Source organism: Phyllopteryx taeniolatus, chromosome 2, assembly GCF_024500385.1.
Source record: "Phyllopteryx taeniolatus isolate TA_2022b chromosome 2, UOR_Ptae_1.2, whole genome shotgun sequence".
NCBI lineage: Eukaryota > Metazoa > Chordata > Actinopteri > Syngnathiformes > Syngnathidae > Phyllopteryx > Phyllopteryx taeniolatus.
In genome coordinates this window covers 6,824,031-6,847,696 of record NC_084503.1, presented here as the reverse complement: position 1 = coordinate 6,847,696, position 23,666 = coordinate 6,824,031, and the positions used below count along the sequence as shown (strand labels likewise).

General features: G+C 51.9%; 1 protein-coding gene across 6 annotated transcripts; it reads right to left on the bottom strand.

Moving 5' to 3' along the window:
* Window positions 1-123: 123 nt before the first annotated feature.
* On the bottom strand, window positions 124-23,666 carry plekhg4 (pleckstrin homology domain containing, family G (with RhoGef domain) member 4). Of its 6 annotated transcripts, XM_061757304.1 has the most exons (20): window positions 23,487-23,666; window positions 15,047-15,614; window positions 10,986-12,575; window positions 9,679-9,805; window positions 9,522-9,612; window positions 9,373-9,459; window positions 9,167-9,283; window positions 8,975-9,073; window positions 8,612-8,896; window positions 7,148-7,270; window positions 6,594-6,785; window positions 4,782-5,548; window positions 4,113-4,362; window positions 3,502-3,591; window positions 3,195-3,419; window positions 1,838-2,008; window positions 1,334-1,514; window positions 1,142-1,258; window positions 691-933; window positions 124-521 (listed from the first exon to the last, which is right to left on the bottom strand). In XM_061757304.1, the coding sequence occupies exons 2-20, from the start codon at window positions 15,456-15,458 to the stop codon at window positions 361-363; spliced, it is 5,328 nt and encodes a 1,775-aa protein (XP_061613288.1). In that variant the 5' UTR covers window positions 15,459-15,614; window positions 23,487-23,666; the 3' UTR covers window positions 124-360. The 6 variants fall into 6 exon arrangements, with proteins under 6 accessions (XP_061613288.1, XP_061613279.1, XP_061613298.1 ...); XM_061757295.1 differs by having other exon boundaries at window positions 8,975-9,283; XM_061757314.1 differs by lacking the exon at window positions 7,148-7,270 and having other exon boundaries at window positions 8,975-9,283.

The following is a 23,666-nucleotide window of genomic DNA, read 5'->3' as shown; positions in this document are numbered from 1 at the left end:
ATACATGCCGTCATATGCCTACTACTACTACGCTGGTGTATTTTAACGTTGCTCATTGTAGTGCTACTTGGACAGCCAATCATTTTTTGGGTTGAAATTTGAAAATCACCGAGCTAGACAAAATGAGTCAGTCCTTGTTTTTAATTCATGTAAGAAAAGTGGCAGCAGACGCACAAACAACAAACAACGGCGGTGCGTTCAGGAACTGTCTTCAAAGTGTGTGAAAAAGCAGCCTTTAGGACATTTGTCCCTCAGGTCGCCACGGCAACCGCAGGCCTCGTCGACAGGAAGCGTCCGAAGCGGGTCGGCGACGGACTCCGCCCCCTGAGGACGAGCGGCCCTTTCGGGAAGTGATGTCACTCAAATGGGAAGCGTGCGTGCGCGTGACGACTCAGGTTTCCGGGAGGAGCGAGAGGACGAGGCGGAGCTCGGGTCCGGGAGGCGGGAGGAGGAGGCGCAGCCCGAGTCGGAGCCCGTCGACCCCGAAAGGCGACGAGACGACGAGCCGGAACTTTCTGTGGCTGCCGGACGACACGAGAGAAGGTCAGGTGTGCTGCAGGGAACCGTCCAATTTCACTTCAAGTTTTCATTAACTAGCCAAATCTTTTTTTTTGTCGACACAGATGCCAAAGTTGGGCACGGGTGCCAATGTGATTTGCTCGTTGTGTCAATGTGTTTTTTTCAACATACTCATGGAGGGCTGGCTGGCGGTCTCGTGCTCCCGCTCGTCTTCCTCGATACACGGCGACGTGCCGAAGGCGGCGTCGCCTGCCGCGGGGACCGCGGCGCCCCCCGGCGGCTCGTGGTGGAACACGTGCAGGTTGAGGGAGCCCAGCAAGCTGGACGACGAAGGGTCGGAGGTCGGCGCCACGCGCTTGAAAGGGTCGGCGCGATCGGAGGCCGACACGGCGATGGACGCTCGAGTCCTTGCACCTGGGGGCCAATAGAAACGAAAACCGTTCGTCCAAAAAAAAGAAGCAAAGTGGCCGGTGCGCACGTGTCACAAATCCAACGATGGTTTACGTATACGCGGAGTAAGAACATTTCTCCGCGTTTATTTGTGAAGGCGGCCCATTGTCATTTGCATTCAAAAGGGTTCAAAGGCCTTAATGGAGGCGTGCAAGGCGAGCGGAGGGCGTACCTCGTGTCCCGGTGATGTAGTGAACGGCTCGGTCGCTGATGGCGGCGGCGCTGGGCCGGATGTCCAAATAAGGCTTGTTGCCCACCCCCATGGACAGCATCTCCTTCAGACGCGCCTCTGCACACATGCGCAGCGGGCGGCTCACTCCGTGTGCGTGCGTGCGCGCGCGCGGTCGGCAGGCGCCGTTCTCACCTTTGTTCCTGGTGGCCTGCGTCCAGAGGATTCTGGTCAGCTCGTGCGTCCAGGCGCGTTTAACGTCGGCGCTGGCGGCCTGCAGGGTCAGTGTCTGGTTCTTGGACGTCCTCCTCCGGAACCAAATCGCAAAGCAAAGACCGTCGTCTCCCCTCGACTCGGTCAGACCCAAGTCCGCCGTCTGAAGTGCGTCGTTGAGTGAGAGAGGCACGAATTGAGGAAAAAAAAGTGCAGGTAGTGAGGAGGACGTGAGGAACAGCGAGTGACAGAAAGCGAAGTGCAAGAAGAGATGGAATGAAAAGCAGAAAGCGACAAGAAACAAAGGGCAGGAAGTGAAGAAACTAACAGGAAGTAACAGTGAGGACCAGGAAGTGACAGAAAACAAAGCGCTACAAGTAACAGGAAATGAAGAGCATGAAGTGACGGAAGCGCAGTGCAGAAAGTAACCAAGTGAAGAACAGGAAATAAGGAACAGGAAGTGAGGCGGACTTGGCAAGCGCGTACCTTGAAGGAGTGTTTGTATACGAAGATGTCGAGGCGTCCGTCCATCTTCTTGGCTTTGCTGAGGAGCAGCAGCTCGTCAAACAGGAAGACCCGCCTCTCGCACTTCCTCCTCCCGGTCCAGACGGTGAACTGGTCCTGGCGCAGCAGCTGACCCTGCTCCTTCAGGTTGACCTGCAGCCAGCCTCAGCCGTATTATTTCTTCTTATTGTTATTATTACGACCATCTTATTATCGCGACTCGGTCTGGACTAGGGATGTGGACCGAGTCCCGGTATTGAACTGGCCCTTTTTCAAGACCGGATTATCGGTAAGCTCCACCCACAACGATTGTGTTAACGGTCTTGCAAAAATTATTCAAATTTAGTTTTGATTGACTCAGGCTATACAAACGTTCTTTCGCACCTCGGACTTCGCCGATAACTCGCAATCAAGTTTCGAGATTCGTCCAAAATGCATTTTCTCAATCGGAGGCGAGCCGTCTCGCCCGTTCCGGCGCCTGCCTGGCTCCTCCCTGCGCAAGCATTTTACGATCCGATCCGTGGTTCCGTATAAGCCGACGGTTGTAATCGGCTTAGCTACACTGGCGCAGCATCTGAGCATTGATTGCGTTTCTCTCTCCGGGCACGAGCGGTCGATGCGTCGGGCTCGTGTAAAAGTTTGATCGCTCACGCCTGGAGCGGGACGCGCGGATGGCGTCCGCGGGACCGGTTTCATTGTGTGATACGAACAAAGAAGTACATCACGTGCGAATCGAAAAGGTTGACAGAGAAAATGCGAGGTACCATGCTAGTACGCGAGCAATAGGCAAGTACAGCGGGCCTCCGCTATTCGGCCGCATCTCAAAGAGCAGAAATACGCGGATAATTGACACCCATTATAATTGCATTGGAAATAAATCAAGTAGGGATACACTGGCAGAGAGTTTTGGGGGTTGGTTCCTCCCGAAAACGACAAAGCGAAAACGAAAACCAACTAGTGTGAATCGTGAGCAAGCTAACAACCACTTAGCAAACGCGCGGCACACGCCAGCGTTTGCTAGCAAACGCGCGGCACACGCCAGCGTTTGGGCTGCCTCTCAACACGCCACCAACTGTCGCCGCCTCGTCTTCCTGCAGTTCTACGTCACGCTCTTCTTTTGCACAAAATACGTCTGTAAATCATTGTTTGCATTTATTTTACAGTAATGTCGTTGCAGTTGCAAGACAAGTTTACTTATTTAAAAAGAATGAACCAGTGGTGATCGTAAAACGCGGAAGAATACCATGAAAGTTCCGGATCGTTTCAAGAAGTCCCATCTGAGCGATGCTCATCCCTAGTCCCGACGTATTCAAACAAACGAGAAGAGATGCAAACGCACGTCGCAATGTCGGATGGCGTCCATGGCGAGAAGGTCGTTGCCGTGGCGAAGCTGGAACTTCACCATGGCGACGGCCTTCTGCAGCGAGGTGAGCTCCGCCTCTTGCGCCGCGCCCACTTCCTTGATGAGGTCGTCCAGCAGCAGCGCGTACTTGCTCATCCGCTGAACCGGCTTCAGCAGGTACGAACACAAGTCCATCTTGTCGGCCAGCTCGCGCTGCTTCCTCTGCGCACGCACACACGCGTCAGCAATACGTCCGGTGACAGGTCAGCTGAGTTGAAAGGTCACGTGCCGAGTGTCATCCCACCTTGAAGAAGGCGAGGCCGTGATTGGCCAGCAGAGCGTCCGACTTTGGCTTGTTTTTACTGTACAGCGCGTACAGGCTAAACTGCTCCTGCTACACACACACACACACACGTGTCAAGCAATAGAAGGCTAACTATGATGTCACATAACAGACACACCTGTGCGTACAACACACACACACACAGCCATCAAAGATCAGCTTGACTTGTGTCTGCGTCACCATGACAGTCGTTGGACGTGTTTGTGTGACCGTAGCAACGATCACCTGACATCAGCTTGACTTGTGACCACGGCAAGAAACGCCTGACCTTTTGCCCTGCGTGTTACTATGACAACAGCTACCCGATGTGGGTTTGACGTGTGTTACCAGAGCAACGACCCCGACATCAACGTGAACGTTGCCGTGACAACAGTCACCTAACACCGGGTCGACGTGTTGCCGTAGCAACAACGCCCCGAGATCGGCTTGAATGTTACCGTGACGACAATCAGCTAGCGTCCGGTTGAGTGCGTTACCACAGCAACCGCCTGCCAGTTCGACATTGTTACCGCCTGTGTGTTACCATGACAACATCCACCGACCGCGGCGCGTCTGCGCGTGTGGCGTCGTACGTGTCTGAGGAAGCACTGCGACACCCTCAGCGGATGTTTCCAGCAGGCCTCCAGTTCTTTCAGGAAGAACTGGCTGTGGAAGTCCAGAAGCTTCTCCAGGTTCCCGAAGACCACGAAGCGTTTCCCGCGCAGGTCCTGGGGGAGATCTTCGCGCTCCATCTCGGGGAAGTAGTGATCGATCACGTAGCGTAGAGAGCGCACGTACTTGCGCTCCGTGGTCACCATTTCCTCCACGATGTGACGCAACTTCCTGTCCGGGGCAAAAAACGCTTTCAGTATGTCGCCCGACGTCCTTTCGCTCGGATTTTGTGTCATCGCGGCAACGAACAACAACCACTCTTCATCAACAGCTGGGCTTGTTTGTTACCATGGCAACAGTTACCTGACCAGCTTGCCTGTTACCATGCCAGCAACCATGGGACCCGTTTGCCTTGTGTTACCATGGCAACTACCTGAAACCGCTCAACTTGAATTTGAATGCCAATTCTTTGTGTTACCATGGCAACAACCAACAGACAGCAAGGTGATTGTTACAATCGTCGTCACCTTGACTGGAGTGTTACTATGGAAACAACCAACTGGCGCCACCACCGGTTGCCGAATGTATTTGATCTGTTAGCACGGCGCCGAGCCGTCAGCTTGACTCGTGTAACCACGGCAACAACCCACCTTCCGCCACCCCGTCCTTCCGCAGAGTGACTCTCGGGCGCGGCGGGGGTCCCCGGCGTCCCGGGCCCACGGCGTCCGTGCCCCGCCCGGACTTCGGGCCTGGGGCGCGGGTTTCGCTCGGCGCACTCAGTGCTGCTGACCTCCAAACCTCGGATGAACACGCCCGTGTTTCCTCTGCGCGCCGGCTCGCCGAGGGCGCGGGCCGGGGGGCCCGAGCGGCACGCCTTCTGGCCGGCGGCGGCGGGACAGTCGAAGCTTTGCGTTTTACGAAGCAGGCGGGGGAAGGAGCAAGGGGTGGAGCCGGCGGACGAGTGGAGGCGGGGCCTGGCGGGGTCACCGCCAAACAGGCGCCAGAGGAGGGGCCCCCGCCGGGGGTCGACGGGAGCCGACGGAGGGCCTGCCTCCGGGGGGCTCCGGGCGGCGTCGCCGGCCCCCGAGAGCGTCTCCGCGGACGCGGCGCTTAAGCGCGAGCGTCGCTCGCGGGCCGAATCTCGAGCCGACCGCGCGTCGGCCATCTTCTTGTCGAACGTGGCGCGGGCCTCCCGACACGTGGCGCGGGCGAAGCTCAGCTGCCGCAGGCCGCGCTCGTCCCGCAGCTCGTCGGCCAGCGCCTTCATCTCCTGGAAAGCGGCCTCTGGGATCGGAGGGTAATGGCGCCCGTGCTCCTCCAAGGAACCAATGGCGGCCCGGCACTGCTCCGGCGACATGTTCCTCTCCACGGCGATGGCGGCCAGACGGTGGCGACTCTTGATCGCCCAGCCGTACGCCTGCACGCGCACGCACGCACGCACACACACTCAGAACGACATAATGATGCCAAAAGTTGAACAACACTTGAATAACACGTCCGTGTTTAAGAGAGTGACTTCCTGTTTTCCTCCTCATATCGCGTGGCAAGGCGTCATAGTTTGGCGTTTTCGCAGAGGATAAAGAATATATGCCAGTGAGCAGGGTTATAGCGTCTGTCTACACGTGTTGCTTCACTGTTGCCTGAAGGCCGCCACTAAAAACCGAGAACAAATAGATTTCCTAATTGGGTAGAGATCTCAAGAGAGATCAAAACAACGAGCACTTTATAATAATCAAACTAAAGTCCTTCGGCTGAACATTCAAGCGTGTGCGCCGGAGTGCGCTGACCTCCTTTTCACCGTGCGTGCGTGCGTGCGAGGGAAGTGAGCGTCTGGTGATCAGGACACATCGGTGAACTCCTCATCAATCAAGAGCATTCAGCCAAGATGCTCGCATGCGCGCACAAACACACACACACACACACACAGCGTGAGAAAGTGAAGAAAGCGTGTCGTACCTCGAGTGCGTCTTGAGTGTGACCGAAGCGGGCAGAGTGAGGCCTCCTGACCTGACCACGCTCACACGACCCCCCTACGCACGCCGCGCGCACACACACAGGCTGGGAAAGTCGGGCCGTTGTCGGAGCGCGCCGTTCCGTACGGGCAGAGCTGACACGTTCAATATGGCCGACGCACTGCCGAAAGTTGGAGAAAAGCGTCGGACTGAATTTCCGGACGCCGAGGCGAAGCTAGGATCGGTCCGAGACCGCGCGACGTCACGGCAGGGAGCCGCTACGACCAAAACCTCCGAAGAAAAGAGGCCAAACCTTTCGTCTCTCGGACGTTACCTCCAACGCACGCAAAAAAACAAACACGCGCAAAACAGTGTACACAAAGTCAGGTAGATGGACACACAAACACGTTAATACTCACACACAAAAGTGTCCCTTTTATTGTGTGTGTGTGTGTGTTTATCCGTGCGATTGTTGTGTTTGTTGAAGAGGAATGCGAAGAATGCACGTACGTGGTCCAGGAATCGGTAGAGCGCGACGGCCTTGTCGATTTGCCGTCCGGCGGCGTCCACGCGCCGCGAGAACTCTCGGAGCCGAGCCCGCATGGAGCCCACTCGGACCTCGTAGCCGCGCAGGTCCGAAGTCCAGACGTGGCGCCAGCGGTCCAGACCGCGCAGCAAAACCTCGCCTTCCTCGCAGCGGGCCTACGCACACGCACGCGCACGCGCACACGCCTTGTGAGCAAAAGGAGCGACGTGACGAGATTTGCACAAAGTCTGCCGGGATCGGATGTGGAATTTTGATTGCGGGAAGATGTATTTGGAAATTCAATGCAGAAAACTGCGGCAATTCTACATTTTGGCTAAGTTGTGAAGCCGTGCCGAATGAGCGGAACAAAAGGTCGTTCCAATTTCGGAACGGGAACAAGGCGCGACCTTTTGTCGAATGTCTGAAAAAGGGGGATTGCGCAAAATGCGGCAATTCCCGCGAGGTGGAAACTAGCGGCCGGAATTTTGGGAGGACGTCGAAGCCTCGACGCAAGAAAGCAAGAAAAAGGAGAACCCACGCGTGCCGAGGAGCAGAAGTCACGGAAGTCCCGCCGCTTCCGGCGCAGAGCCTCCGGCGAGCCGTCCGGTCGGCCGAGGCTCCTGAGCCGCAGCTCGCCCTCGCCCTCCATCCACGCCCTCACCTGGAACGCACACGCACGTTTATCGATCACGCTCCAGACGGACGGAAAGACATTTTTCATTTGACCGATGCGAGTCTCGGGTTGCTTGTTATCCATCACATCAGAAAACCTGATTGGGGGCACTTCGCGGTCAAGCGATTGTGCCATTAAAAGTGTCCACACAAAGGACACAATGATGACCTTTGACATTTTGGGGCTTTTCTGAAAACCAACTCGTGTGTCCAATTTCGTGTTCCTCATTTTTCTTTTTTTCAAGCTGTCGTTAGTGTGAATAAATATATACATATATATATATATATGTATATTCTTTTTTTCTGTACCGTTTCTCCTCACGCGGGTCGCATGCGCGCTGGAGGCCTCTCCCAGCTATCTTCGGGCGAGAGGCGGCGTACACCCCGAACTGGTCGCCAGCCAATCGCGGCGCACAAACAAACAAACAAACAAACAAACAACCATTCACACCGACGGGCAATTTAGAGTCGCCAATTAACCTACCACGCATGTTTTCTGAGACCGTGGTCCTCAGTCGGAAAAGGGTGAGATCGCCGCCCCAAGTGGAGGAGTTCCAAGTATCTCGGGGTCTTGTTCACGAGTGAGGGAAGAACGGAACGGGAGATCGACAGGCGGATCGGTGCGGACTTTGTGGTAAAGAAGGAGCTAAGCCGGAAGGCGAAGCTCTCGATTTAGCGGTCGATCTACGGTCGTGGCCGAAAGAAGGAGATCCCGGATGCAAGCTGCTCCATTTGCACACTGATTGAGGAGTATCTGTAACATTTGCACAACCACTGTCCCAGATTATCGCACTACTCGTCACTTTAAACCGCATACACTCCTTGAAGTCTTGTGCCCTTTGCACAATGGTCATTGCACCGGACTATTGCGATATTAGCCATTCGAACTGAGGACTCTGCATCTTTTTGCACAATTGTTGTTTGTTGTTGTTTTTTGTTAATGTCTTTATGTCTCCAAAGTGTTCTGTAAATTGACTGTCTGTTGTACTAGAGCGGCTCCAACTACCGGAGACAAATTCCTTGTGTGTTTTGGACATACTTGGCAAATAAAGATGATTCTGATTCTGATTCTGATTCTGAAATGACTTTTGAGAACGGGTGAGAAGCTCGGTCATCCGGGAGGGGCTCAGAGTAGAGCCGCTGCTCCTCCGCAGACGAGGCGGCCGGGGCATCTGATTCGGACGCCTACCCGGTGAGGTGTTCCGGGCACGTCCCGCCGGGAGGAGACCCCGGGGACGACCCGGGACACGCCGGAGAGACTACGTCGCCCGGCTGGCCCGGGAACGCCTCGGGATCCCCCCCGGAAGAGCTGGAGGAAGTGGTCAGCCACCTGCGCGAAGGCGTCGGCCGCTGCCCAGAAGTCTCGGATGAAGTTGAGCTGCCGCGTCCTGCCGTTGTTGACGGCCACCAGCCGGTGGAGCAGCTCGTCCGCCCGCTCGTACAGATGGGAAACGGCGTCCGCCGCAGCCGCCGCCGCAGGGCCGCCCTCGCCCTCGCCGTCCCGCCGCAGCAGCGACAGCGAGGTCCCGCCCTCCCGCTGCAAGCGCGCCAATCGGCCGTCTCCGAGGACGCCGCTCATCAACGCCCGGTAGCCGCTCAGCTGACGCTCGGCATCCTGGGAAACGACAACCGTAGGCGTGTATGCGTGTGCATTGCGTGTTCCTTGCGTGTTCCTGTGTGCGTGCGCGTGTACCTGGCGGGTGTCGGGGAGGCGCGTGTCCTCCATGATGTCGACATTCTTGCGCAGCAGCTGGATGACGTCTTCGCACTGATTGGTCAGCTGCTCCACTCTCTGGCGGACACACAACGCACGCGCCCCGTGCCTCATTGCGTGCGCATCGTGACGCCAGCGTGCGTGCGCGCGTGTGTGTGCGTGCGTACTGACGTATCGGAAGGCCAGCCAGCTGCTGTGACTGAAGCGGAAAGAACCTCCAAACTCTCCCGGAAGCTGATCAAGATCCACGCGCTCAGCAAGACACTCGAGCGAGGTCAACACCTCCACCTGCGCGCACGCACACGCATAAAAGCATGCACACGTACTGTATAAACGACACACACAACACACACACACACACACACACGAGACGTCACCTGCGTCCGTTTGTCCACCCGCACGGGCGCGTCCGCGTCCCGGTCGATGAGCACTAACACGCTGCGGAGGCGGTTCGGAAGCTCCTCCTACACGCGCAACCGAGCTGTCAATCGAGTCACGTCGCGCGAGCCGCCGCGTCCGGTCTCACCTGCACGGCCTCGAGAGCGGCGAGGAGGGCGGGCGCGGGCGCGGCCCGCCGGGCGTCCACCAGCGCCGTCACGGCGGGAGCGTCGGCCGCACTAGGGGACAGGACGCGACGTCACCGCAACGGGAAGTGACATCATCGCGGGGCGAAAGCGAGGTACCTGAGCGTGGAGGCGTAGTAGAGCATCAGGCGGAGAAGCTCGCCACGCCGGCATTCGGGCCTGGACCACACGGCGCCGTTTCCGGCGTCCACCGTCAGAAGAGCGCGTCCGCTTCGATCTCGACTTCCTGCGGGAAGGAAAACGCGTGCCGCAAGGAGGAGCTCAAAACAAGTCGCGTTGGTGACGCTCTGTCTTAACTTGTTTGCCATCAGAGAAGTGCTGACCCCTGACCCTTTCTTTGAAAGGTCCCAAAATGTGAAAATCCGATGTCACCAGATCGGCTGAGTTTGGATGATGGCTTCACGGTTGTCCGGCAATCCAAAGGAGTCCGTAGTAGTGTCAATGAAATGACGCGTGTCGAGTCGCGGAGACGCCGCCCGTCGTGACCCCATTTTGTTAGCGTTTGCGCATCGAAGCCATTTAAAGAGCAACCGCGGCCTCCCTCTATCCTAACCACCTGCTAGGAATTACAGTTCATTCTAACTCGCGGTGGTCGGCTATATTCAATTAGCTGACGATGTTTACTTTACTAGACACTCGCGGTTGCGTAACTTAAGCCAGTTTTGCTTTTGTAGTCGTGCTTTTTTGTGCTTTTTTTTTTGTTTTGGGAAGTGTGAGATGATCTCAAATTTTGGACATGTCGAAAGTCTTCGGGAACAGAAAAGTGGAAAAATAATCAAGGCAAAATCCTGCAACATAGTGAATAATCCAGGCTATAACGTCGATAAAAAATAACCGCGATGCAGTGAAGACGCAAAAAGTGAGCCCGCGATAAGGTGAGGCACATTTGAACTGATTCATCAATTCATCCAAAAATGATCAGGAGATTCATCGATTCATAAAAGAATCATTCGTTACAGTCATACTTAATGTGCCATTTAATAAAAAAACACAAAGAGTTTTGTCGGTGTTTTTGGGTGGGTCTTGAATGGATTAATAGCGTTTTGGGAAATGAAAGAGCGGGCGACCGGTCAGTACATCTGCCTCGCGGTTCTGAGGTTGCGGGTTCAAATCCCATGTTCTCCCCCGTGCCTGCGTGGCTTTTCTCCGGGTACTCCGCTTTCCTGCCACGTCCCAGAAACATGCGCAAATTGTTTGTTTGTTTGTTTCTATGTGCCCTGCGATTGGCCGGCGACCGGTTCGGGGAATACCCCGCCTCTCGCTCGAAGATAGCCGCGATAGGCTCCGGCACGCCCGCGACCCGCGCGAGGAGAAGCGCTACAGAAAATGGGATGGGAAACAAAACCAACTAAACTTGGAAGTCGAGGCACCGCCGTAACTGTGAATGTGTGCGTGTGCGCGCTTACCAGGCAAAGCGATGACTCCAGAGCGCAGCAGCATCCTGCTGAAGCCGGACTGGAACGAAGCCAGGCTTTGGTAGGACTCCCCGTGTTGCCATTTCCTTTCACAATAAGAGTCTTTGGTGCGCGCGGCGATTGAAACGGGTGCCAAACCGTCTTCAAAATAAGAGTCCTCAGCAAGACTGTGCATTTGTTGTATTTGTTCTGGAAGCTTTTCACAGTAGGAGCCCTCAGTGTGAATTTTTGTTTGAACCGTTTCAGAATGAAAGTCCTCATTGTGTATATTTTGGACCGGAAGCTTTTCAGAACAAAAGTCTTCAGCATGTATTTGTTCTGGGAGCTTTTCAGAATAAAAGTCCTCATTGTGAATGTTTTGTTGTGGAAGATTTTCAGAGTAAGAGTCCTCATTGTGAGTTTGTTCAGGAAGCTTTTCAGAATAAGAGCCTTCAGTCTGAATTTGTTCTGGGAGCTTTTCAGAATAAAAGTCTTCAGTGTGTATGTTTTGTTGTGGAAGCATTTCAGAATAAGAGTCCTCAGTGGGAATTTGTTCTGGAAGCTTTTCAGAATAAGAGCCTTCAGTCTGAATTTGTTCAGGGAGCTTTTCAGAATAAAAGTCTTCAGTGTGTATGTTTTGTTGTGGAAGCTTTTCAGAATAAGAGTCCTCAGTGGGAATTTGTTCTGGAAGCTTTTCAGAATAAGAGCCTTCAGTCTGAATTTGTTCAGGGAGCGTTTCAGAATAAAAGTCTTCAGTGTGTATGTTTTGTTGTGGAAGCTTTTCAGAATAAGAGTCCTCAATGTGTATGTTTTTTTGTGGAAGATTTTCAGAGTAAGAGTCCTCATTGTGAGTTTGTTCAGGAAGCTTTTCAGAATAAGAGCCTTCAGTCTGAATTTGTTCTGGGAACTTTTCAGAATAAAAGTCTTCAGTGTGTATGTTTTGTTGTGGAAGCTTTTCAGAATAAGAGTCCTCAATGTGTATGTTTTTTTGTGGAAGATTTTCAGAGTAAGAGTCCTCATTGTGAGTTTGTTCAGGAAGCTTTTCAGAATAAGAGCCTTCAGTCTGAATTTGTTCTGAGAGCTTTTCAGAATAAAAGTCTTCAGTGTGTATGTTTTGTTGTGGAAGCATTTCAGAATAAGAGTCCTCAGTGGGAATTTGTTCTGGAAGCTTTTCAGAATAAGAGCCTTCAGTCTGAATTTGTTCTGGGAGCTTTTCAGAATAAAAGTCTTCAGTGTGTATGTTTTGTTGTGGAAGCTTTTCAGAATAAGAGTCCCCAGTGTGAATGTTTTGCGGAAGCGTTTGCGAACCAAAGTCTTGAGCGTCTGTGTTGCGTCTCCGCCACTTTTCAGGACACGGGTCTCGAGCGTGTGTCGTCTTTTCAAAATAAGAGTCCTTCTCTTCTTGCCCTTCCGGTCCTCCTTTCGCTTGCTTTTTCCCTCCGTCTCCACCCCGTCCGCTTCCCGTTCGGATCGTCGGCCGGACTTCCCGCCGGGGCGCCGCTTCCGCCGCTCCTGGTTTTCCGGCAGCTTCCGTCCGGTCCCGTCGTTCCTCTCGTTCCCGCTCTCCGCCCGTCGCCGTCTCGTCCTTCTCCCAGCGTAGCACTAAAGGTGCGATAAGGTGCGTTGATGAATCGACAACTAATCGATGATCAAATCTATCGACAACTATTTTGATAATCCATTAATCGATTGGAGCCACCGTTAAACTTCAAATTGTGCAAATCTTCGGAATTTCAGCCTCTCGAGATGAAATATTCCTCCACGAAAGCAGACAACCCAAATGCAACGCCAATTCCAAAGAAGTTAAACATAAATAAAAATGATTTGCAAATCATGTGCAAACTATATTTCATTGGATGCACGACAAAGACGAGATATTTCATGTTCAAACTGATCAACTTGATTGTTTTGAGCAAATAATCATGAACTCAGAATTTGATGGCTGCAACACGTTCCCAAAAAGATGGGACAGGTGGCAAAAAAGACGGAGAAAGTTGAGGAATGCTCATCAAGCACCTGTTTGGAACATCCCACAGGTGAACAGGGTACAGGTGGGTGCCATGATTGGGTAGAAAAGGAGCTTCCCTCAATTGCTCAGTCATTCACAACGAGTGCGTGAGAAAATAGTCTAACAGTTTAAGGACAATGTTCCTCAACGTACAATTGCAAGGAATTGAGGGATTTCATCATCTACGGTCCGGAATATCATCAAAAGGTTCAGAGAATCTGGACAAATCACTGCATGGAAGCGGCAAGGCCGAAAACCCACATTGAACGCCCGTGACCTTCGATCTCTCAGGCGGCACTGCATCAAAAACCGACATCAATGAGTAAAGAATATCAGGAACACTTCAGAAAACCAATGTCAGTAAATCCAGTTGGGCGTTACATCCGGAAGTGCAACTTCAAACTCTACTATGCAAAGCCAAAGCCATTTATCAACAACACCCAGAAACGCCGCCGGCTTCTCTGGGCCCGAGCTCCTCTAAGATGGACCGATGCAAAGTGGAAAAGTGTTCTGTGGTCCGACGAGTCCACATTTCAAATTGTTTTTGGATATTGTGGTCGTCGTGTCCTCCGGGCCAAAGAGGAAAAGAGTCATCCGGACTGCTATGGACGCAAAGTTCAAAAGCCAGCATCTGTGATGGTATGGGGCTGTGATAGTGCCAATGGCACCGGTAACTTACACATCTGTGAAGGCACCATTCATGCTGAAAGGTACATACAGGTTTTGGAGAAACCTATGCTGCCATCCAAGCAACGTCTTTTTCATGGACGTCCCTGCTTATTTCACCAAGACCACATTCTGCATGTGTTACAACAGCGTGGCTTCGTAGTAAAAGAGTGCGGGTACTCGACTGGGCTGCCTGCAGTCCAGACCTGTCTCCCATTGAAAACGTGTGGCGCATTATGAAGCGTAAAATACCACAACGGAGACCCCGGACTGTTGAACAGCTGAAGCTGTACATCGAGCAAGAATGGGAAAGAATTCCACCTACAAAGCTTCAACAATTCGTGTCCTCGGTTCCCAAACGTTGATTGAACGTTGATAAAAGAAAAGGTGAAGTAACACAGCGGTAAACATGAGCCTGTCCCAGCTTTTTGGGAACGTGTTGCAGCCATCGAATTCTGAGTTCATGATTATTTGCTCAAAACAATCAAGTTGATCAGTTTGAACATGAAATATCTTGTCTCTGTCGTGCATTCAATGAAATATAAGTTGAACATGATTTGCAAATCATTGTATTGTGTTTTTTTTGTTTTTTGTTTAACACAACGTCCCAACTTCCTTGGAATTGGGGCTGAAAGACATTTGCAAACGTCTGCTTTTACGTTGGAAAACAATCAACATTTGTACCGATTTTCCCATGGACGTTACGGACCAAAACCAGAATAACTGACTCATCGTCAATTTACGTTGCTGCATTTTCCGCACTGTCAATTTGAAATCATGCTTTTAAATGAAAGGGATGGAAGTCAATCTTTTCTTTTTATCCAATTTATCGATTCATCCCCCAAAATGATTAACAAACTAATCGTTAGTTTTCACCCGAGATGGATCTTAAATTTTTCTTTATCAGATTCATCGGTTAATCAAAAAAATCATTGACAGATTTATCGATTATGAAAATAATCTTCAGTTTCTGCCTGAGATGGAAATGTAAACGTTTTTTTTTTTTTTTTATCCGATTGATTGCTTAAATGAAAAAATAAGACGGATTCATTGATTATTAAACAATCGCTAGCTGCTATCTGAGATGGAAATTTAGAAATATTTGATACAATTCATTGTTGATGAAAACAACAAAGTTTTAGATGATTAAACTCAGCGTGAGTTGCCGTCGTCGATGTTTTTTTGGATCCAATTCATTGATTCATCCCAAAAATAAGAGCGTTGAATGGATTGTCCAACGAATCGTGAGTCAGCGCCCCGGATGGAAATGAAAAGCGTTCGATCCGATTGATTGACGAACTGAAGGAAAAGTAAGTTGGCCAACTTAATGTCTGATTGAAGCGATGGCGAGTCGCAGCCCTGCGGAGCACGAACGCTCCCCCGGTGCGGCGACTCCTACCGTCCTCGTCTGCGTCCTCTCCTCCCCGCCTCCGCTGCTCCGAGGCCTTCGTCCACTGCCGCCTCTCGGTTTGCGCGTTTGGGGCCGCCGGGTCACGCGATCGGCGGCCGGAGGGGACCCGATCGCTCGGCGTGTGCGTGCGATGACCCGTACCGTCGCGCGCGACGGCCTGGGTCAAGGATCCTTCCTGCGGGGAAAATCTGGGCAGCCTCATCTCCGTCACAGCCACGTACCCGCCCTCCGACTCCTCGCTCTCGCCGCGGGCCGCCCGTCGGTCCGCTTCCGGCCCGGCGTCGCCGCCGGCGTCCTCGGGGGAGGTGACCCGGAAGACGTCGCGTTGCGCAGAGAGGAGGCGGCGTCGCGGTCCGGAAACTCCTGGCCGCTCCACGTTCACGGAGTCCAGCCAGGCCATGCCCGAGACTCCTAGCGCAGACGCTTCCCGTCAGGCCGCATGACGGGCGGCGGGCGCGAGCGCCCCGGGAAGGACAGAGCGGCAAGTAGAAGTCGAAGGACGACCTTCTCACGCGGGTCGGCCCGGCTCGGCCGACGCGCGGCCCAAATGGTCACGCTGAGCAGAGAGAGGGCAGACATTAGCACCGCATCAGCGCCACTTGGCAGATACAACGCCAATCGTATCGAATGAAGTAGAATGAGGTGAAGAAATGCTGGAGGAAGAGGGAAGCGTAGAATGGGTCCTAATACGGGCATTTGGTCAAAATGGTGACATTTTGGGAATGCAAAATGTTTTGGGGAGTTGGAATGCTTTGAATCTGTCGAGAAATGTTGAAGGAGGAGGGAATAGTGTAGAATGTGTCCTAACATGGGACATTTGTGGGTAAAAATGTTTTGGGTTTTTTTGGCGCGTGGGAATTTTTGGAATGTTGAAAATATTTTGGAATTGCAACGCTTTGAATCTGTCGAGAAATGTTGAAGGAGGACCGTACATGTTGTAGTATTCATATTGAATGTGTGCCTTTAAGCTTTAGCGGAGGTTGAACCGGAGCCAGATTGCGCAACAATGTGAGTGCGCACTCCCAATTGGTCTTGGTATTGTTGGAATATTTTACAATGCAGCCCGATGGGGGCCACAAGCCAGTGCAAACTGTAGGCCGGATCAATGCTGAGGCTTGGGTCAGGAAGGGCATCCGGCTTCAAACTTTGCCAAACAAATAGGAGCGTTCATCCAAAGAATTCCGTACCGGATCGGTCGGGGTCCGGGTTATCCTGCAGGGCGCCGGTGGAAATTCAGCTACTGTGGGTCGAAGACGAAGCAGAGGTGGAAAGCGGGTTCTTGGGGAGAAAGACAAGAGGAAAGCACAGAGCCTAGAACTGAATGTGGGGACTTTGAATGTTGGGACAATGACAGGAAAATCTCGGGACTTGGTTGACATGATGATTAGGAGAAAGGTTGATGAAGTGGGTGTCCAGGAGAGCAGGTGGAAAGGCAGCGAAGCTCGAAGTTTAGGGGCGGGGTTGAAATGATTTGAGCACGGTGTAGATGGGAAGAGAAATGGACTAGGGGTTATTTGAAAAGAAGAGTTGGCTCAGAATGTCTTGGAGGTGAAAAGAGTATCAGATCGAGTGATGAGGCTGAAACTTGAACTTGAACTTGAGGGTGTTATGTGTCATGTGATTAGCGGCTGTGCCCCACAGGTCGGATGTGACCTAGAGGTGAAAGAGAAATTCTGGAAGGAGCGAGACGAAGTAGTTCGGAGCATCCCAGACAGAGAGAGAGTCGTGATTGGTGCAGATTGTGAGGGACATGTTGGTGAAGGAAACAGGGGTGATAAAGTAGTAGAAGATGGGTAAGTACGGCATCCAGGAAAGGAACTTGGAGGGACAGATGGTGGTAGACTTTGCAACAAGGAAGGAAATGGCTATCGTGAACAGTTTTTCCCAGAAGATGCAGGAACATAGGGTGACCTACAAGAGCGGAGGTAGAAGCACGCAGGTGGAGAACAACATCTCCGCGCAACGGAAACGGGACCAAGTGCAAAAGTGCTGCTGGTTGGGCGCAAAACAGCAAGCACCCACTGGTCGTATCATCGCACCAATCCGGTGGCAAGGATCCAAAAGTGCCGATATTTTGCACACTCGTTCGCGGCAATCTATAAATATCTGGAAATAAGTGATTATTTTGCTATCAAAAACCCTTTCTCAGTCTTGTAGTTTGTAGTTTGGGGTATCACATAAGCAAAAAAACATTTGGGTCCTCTGCTTGACATGTTTCTTTTCACAAAAAGTTCAGTTTCACCGCTTTTGGGTCAGAAAGCGGTGTTTTGGGTGTTCTACAAATGACGACTACTGAAAAACAGAAAAGAACTAGAAACAAACTTTTTTTCTCTGGTGAAAGAGATTGTACTTTTCTTTTTTGTTTTGGTATGTTCGGTGCTCCCTGTATATTGTGACAGAAGCCAATGTTCTGTGGGTCTTGCAAGATCAGGCAAAATGCTGCCAAACGGCTGGCAGTCAAGTAGTTCATTAACCAAATTCAGGAAAAACGGCAAAATGAATCCCAAAAATAGAAAATAGAACTCTTGACGTAAATGCTCTGTGGGCTGGATTACGGAGCGGAGCGGATCGTATGTGGCCTGCGGGCCATATTTTCCCTGGCCCTCCCCTAGCATGTGCTGGTTACAAAAATAAGACCCCCCCCCAAATAATGACGACGACCGGCAGAAGTGTTGAAGAAGGAAGGCTTGTTCGGGTGCGAACTGATCCATGGAGCCGTTGTTCAGGTTCTGCCGGTTTGGATGAATGGTCGCAGGCAGCAGCTCGAAATAACCTGTTCTCTCGCCCGCTTCGTGTTCTCCTTCTTACCTTGACACTTGTCGTCATGGTGACGTGACTGTCAAAATGAAAACATCCCGGAGCAGACCGTCAGTCTTGCAGTCAGAACACAAACGCACGAAGATTTCGAACGCCAAAGACGTCAAAAGCCACGCCTACGAGCGGAGTGCCCATTACGAAATCGCTCCGTGGTTTATTTCCTAACCCTGCAAAAGCAAACAACTGCACTAATCCCTCGCGATATCGCCGTTCACTTCTTGCGGATTCAGTGCGTCACAGATGTGTTTTGCAGGTCTGTGTTGTGCACTTACTCACCGACACATCTCTGATACGCTTAACTTGATTGGCTGTACGATTTTAATGTGGCAGCAATGACTCACACGAGGTCAACTGAAGATGACCGGAAAGTCACGATTTAAAACACGAGCTACATTCAGAGTTTTATTGAATACATTTACGAATACAAAGCTTAGCCTGACCCATCGCTAATGCACACACTCGTAACAACATCGACGAGATCACATGCAAGTAAAAGGCAATGTTTAGCTTGATTTCCTACAACTACAATACTGTAATTAACTCACTGAGTGCCACTGACGAATATACTCGTCAAATAGAATCAACGCATTCCCTACCATTGAGGCGTATACTCGTCAATTATGTTTTTTCACGGGGTAATTTGCAAGCTGGGATGCAGGGGGGGATTATGGTGTGGCAGGGCTCGAGACTGCAACCAATCCCGGTTGCATATGCCACCATTTTGTTCAGCAAATTTAATCTTGTCGCATTGTGATTGCATGTTTTAACACAGAACATTATCCTTATTAATGCTGCTACATTTGCCGTTTCCCTGAATGACGTCACGTCTGATCGTCTCCAAATTACAAGTGTGGGTGTGGGCATATGCGTGCGTGCGCTGGGAGGGGCTATTTGCTAACTGCAAAGATTGCCTGCTTAATTTGTCGATCGTTTTCATTTCCCTCCTTATTACAAACAGTCATGTGTAAAGCTTTTAATAACTTTGTGATGAAGCTAGCCAAGCTAACAACGCTAAGCCCCGTTTCGAGCATATGCAGATACTGTACGTGCAAAGTTAAAAAGGCCTTTTGTCGACCACCCCGAGGGAACCGAAGGTGAAACATCGTCAACGAACGAGTCCAGTCGCCTTCCTGCAACCTTTGCGGATTACCTTGACGACCTGACAATCTACACAGACGAGTCTACCCGGTCCTCCGCAGAAGAACCTGCTCAATACCAGACAGACTTCAAGTCTTCCACTTCAAGTCCAAAAAAGGAATAAAAGAAGAAATGATTTCCATGCACTGCAGTTGCAGTATACTGGAGTACACAGAGCCATGAGAACACGCTCATCTTTCGATTTTGCGGCACCGTGCGGCGTCACGCGACCCTCCTCCGAGTGTTTGTCAAGAGTCCAACGTTGCTTATTATGAAACTGCAGTTGAAGCGAATCCCACGTTGATTTGAATACGACCCATTTTGTTGGCGACAAACGCACGGCAACTTGATGCTCAAGGCTCAATGCCAAATTCTTTATGAGACTGACGCTGACGTCGCACGCGGCTCCGAGACCGTTTCCGGCCGCCAACTTCGAAGCGAACGGCGCGCGTCATATACGCCACGGCTCCCGTGGACCGGAAATGGTTACGCCCGCCGATCTGTCTCGTCCCAATAGGACGCTGCGTGTTGGACCTAAAGTAGAAACTTTTGTAAGGACACGTTACCTGGAAATCGAAAGCAGGGTACGCTACGTGTGGCTTCCGTTGGCGTTGACAATCACGGTCGATCGACTCGCGGCAATTCGTTACGCTCGCGGCCACGTGGCTGACCCGCGCGCTCTGGAACGGCGGAAGACTTCAAAGTAAACCGTCAGTCAACCGAATTTGCCTTTTCCATGAAAACCAAGACAAATGCATGAAAGAGTTCCTTTTCCAAACGCTCCTCCTTTGAAATCTTTGCAGCGGTTATGCTGTTATGAATATGAGATATGAATGAATATATCTATGAATTTGTGAAAGTGTGTGAACAAATGCACGTCTTGAGCATTTTGATCAACACGAAGACAAGACACAATTTGGACTCGTGTACAGAAGTTGCATTGCTTCCAGCTGAGTTGGGTTTCTATAAATACAAGCGAGTGGAGTTGAGACGCGTCCAAATGTCCGCCACGTGTCGACATCGACAAGTGGGTCGGCCGGCTTGGCCCTCGTCGTCTTTAGCTTTCGCAGAAGGTGTCGGCTTTCAGGGCCCGTTCCACTTTTGTTCCGGGTTCCGCGGCGTGACCTTTGGCCTTCCCGGAGTGCGGGAAACGGGAGACACGTCCGCAAACTTTTCAAGTGGACGCAGGTGAAGCCGGAGCCTCCTTTCTTCTTCGTCCCAAATAACTAGCGGCCAATCCTCTCATCTCCATCGACGTGGACTACACCAGGTGGGGTCCGAGTACTCGCCAAGACAACCGGCGACATGTCAGTACAGGAGTAAAGTCAGCAGAGGCTGCCCAATTGGTCGATTGTGTTGCTCCTTTTTTTTTTTGAAAGTGCCCTTTGAGGGCGAAAACTAAACGACTTGCTACAACTTGGTGGAAACCCTGCACCCTTGTCGCCCCGCCCCAACACATCGACCAACGGTCTCGGCGCACACGCACGCACGCGCGCGCACGATATACATGTGACAAAGCTAGAAGGAGCTAGTGACTCCAATGCGTGTGCGTGATCGTACCGTAGCGCACGCAGCGTGTCCTTGCTTGTTGTGCGTTCCACTTTGTAGTTGTGTCTTCCGTTCAGGAATTTGGGAAATGTCGAATTTCTGTGACGGTGTTAAGGAGTTGCGCGTCACCTTTAGGGATGATAATTGAACACCGATTCGCCGGGTGCTTTGATAAGAAATGAATCCAATCCATTGAATCGAATCTTTATCAACGCCACAGTAGTAAAGATTCGGTTCCTCATTTGAATCCCTGGGAACCGGTTTCGCCGGTTCGTCGCGCCGCTCAGTCAGAGCGGCGCTCTGTTTTTTTGTTGTTCCCCCCCCCCCCCCCCCCCCCCCATATACGATAACCTATGTGGAATAGATAAAAGCACTGATAAAGAATCCAATCGATAATGAATCATTTCTTCTGAATGATCAACGCTAATGGCATCGGCCTTCTCGTGCGTACTTCTGCTGTATGTGCACATGCCCAGCGCGCGCCCGCCGCGGCTGCCGGTCATTGGGCGACATGAGCCGGCAGACCATTTGCTCGTGTGCGCTTCATGCGGGCGGCAGGGAAGGCATTTGCTCCAAATGCTAATAAATATGATACATAATGCAGCAGTGTGTTCATTTTAGAATATGAATATGCATACTAACGGTATCTGCGCTACTTGAGCCGAACACTTTGGAGACATAAAGACATCGAAACACATTTGGCAACACTATTTGAGGCCTTTTGTGTACGTAGGAAACATCTTTCGAGTTCAGCTCATGCAAAATGGAAGCAAAAGGTTTGCCATTTTTGTTCGTTATAGCGAGACGGCTAACGCTGCGGCGAGAGGAAGGAGAAGTTCCGGCGTGTTTTGGAGTTAGCATGAAGCTCGTGTGTCAACAGTGAATATTCTGCTGACTCGGAGTTCCGCGAGATTAGCCGCCCGCGCCCGTCGTCACGCGACCCAAACGTCCCGGTCAACGCGCCGGTTACATCCCGTTCGGACTATTGCAATCCCCTCTTCTTTGGTCCCACCCATAAACTGCAACTGGTCCAGAACGCTGCCGCCCCCGTCATCGGCAGAACGCGGTCCACCAATCGCACGCCTTCAAATCTCTCCTCTCCCTCCAAACCGACAACAAATACATCTGCAATTTACTGCGCGGTGTTTTCTCAAGTTACAAGTGAGCTGAAATATCCCAAATACAAATACAAGTGCCGCAATACACGAAAGCGGTGGTTTTTGTTGGTCGAAATGTAGCTTTGGTTAGTTTGAAGTCGTGATGACTCGCCGAGTTCCACTGGCGATTGTTGTGTCAGCTTCAGGACCTGCCTGGCCGCGCGTCCTCTCTGAACTTTCTTTTTGGGGTCGCACGGTGCCAACACCAACGTATAAGTGGACCGCGAGGACTCCAGAAGAAAGCTTTAGTTTGCCGAGATGTTCCCACCTTCGCCGTATTGTCTGGATGTTTACAATCTGCGGCGCACATTTCGCCGCCAGCCCCGGTGTCGCCGGCGGATTTGAGATAAGGTACGTAACGTGACGTCGCGTTCGATGTTTCGGACCCCTGGGGTAACGCTATTTTGCTATCGTCGCGACCACTAAAGTAGCTTAACTACTGAAAATCGAGTTGATGTTGGAATAGTGACGCTACGAACTAGTACTTTCGCTAGTATCCAGCACTGCTGCGTTTGGTTGTAAACATAACGAGAGCGCTCGCGCTTGCTTTAGGAGATGAAAACCATAAAACCGATTCCTAGCCTCGCCGTAAAACCGATTCCTAGCCATATCCGGCCCGCAGCCCTACAACCGATGTATCTAAAGATTCCTGGCGGATTTGGGATCGCCGGTCTCGTCTGCTACCGATACAATCGCATCTCTCGCCTTAGATTCGTTTCCGCCCTTAATTGATTGGAAAACGATTTCACAGCCGACACAATCATTTGTTGGTTTCCGTTTTCCCCTTTGACCCCTCGCGGCAGGCTTCAGACCACGTGACCTTTCGCCTTGAACTACGGCTCCCTTCCAGACGGCCTGCTCTGATTCCTGTGAGTTCAAAGGTCACGAGAGTCAGGGAGCAGCTCACTCCCACCGGCGACGTGACAAGCGGTCACCATCTTTGTTCCGACCGCACTCAGCATTTTGAAAGACCGCCATTTTGGGCAAATCGTGACACGTTTGCGATCGCATCCGCCAGCGTTTCCCCACGTCGACGTTTATTGGCGACGGGCCACCGCAATTGCATTTCGGCCGCCATTTTGGCTTCCGTGCGCTCCTTTTGTGCTCCGTACCGCCGATTTCCTTTCCGATACGAAGCTGAGAACGCGGAACCTCAACATTGTTGACGCATTCAAATATCGACGCATATCGATATTTCATTTCTTCGGGACCTTCCCGGTTGAGGATTTCGCCGCCAAAAGACAATTTGTCGTAACCTGACGCCTTCTTATACACTTTGAAAGTTATTTGTGAAACAAAGAAGGACGGATACGCAACGTCCAAGGCTCGTGTCCAGCATGAATATAAGACCGTTTGCACAAACCAGTGACCTCTTGGCCTTCCCTTTGACATCGCCCCCTCCACGTACACACACGCGCACAGGCACGGACACGCAGCCACCTGCCCGAACTCCGCCCCCTCCGGCCGGCATTCTTTACACACCCCGCTGAGCGCGCTCAGTCGTAACGTGCGTGCGCGCGAGCTGCAAATTCTTTTCCGCATCACGTCGACAGTCACGAGATGACGCGGACGCGCTCGTTTCGCGAGGTCCGGCGTTGCGATGTTTGGAAAAGGAAGGGTCGACATTCCGACAATTCCGAGTGAAAGGACAACTCGGACGACACGGCGGCAGCGCGCGGAAAACGGGAGCCGACTCGCTTCGTCACGTGTGAGCGCGACAGGTAAAGGTTAGCGCGCTCGTGAAGCCAACCCCGACAAAGAGCACTTACCCTTGAGCGGGGACTCATCCTCCAAAAGTATCCGAACACGGGGCAGCAAATATCCGTCTGCTGTCTGGCACAGCTCGAGCCCTCCTCTTCTTCTTCTTCTTCTTCTTCTCTCTCTCTCTCTCTCTCTCTCTCTCACACTCAGACGCAGACAGACAGACAGACAGACACACCCGCCCTCGC

Excerpts from the sequence above, each read along its gene's own strand:
- plekhg4 (XM_061757295.1), bottom strand. The coding sequence starts at position 15,458 with ATGGCCTGGCTGGACTCCGTGAACGTGGAGCGGCCAGGAGTTTCCGGA. Across the intron at positions 5,549-6,593 it reads TCTACCGATTCCTGGACCAC|GCGTACGGCTGGGCGATCAA; the intron begins GTACGTGCATTC and ends GTGCGCGTGCAG. Across the intron at positions 3,592-4,112 it reads CGCAGTGCTTCCTCAGACAC|CAGGAGCAGTTTAGCCTGTA; the intron begins GTACGACGCCAC and ends GTGTGTGTGTAG.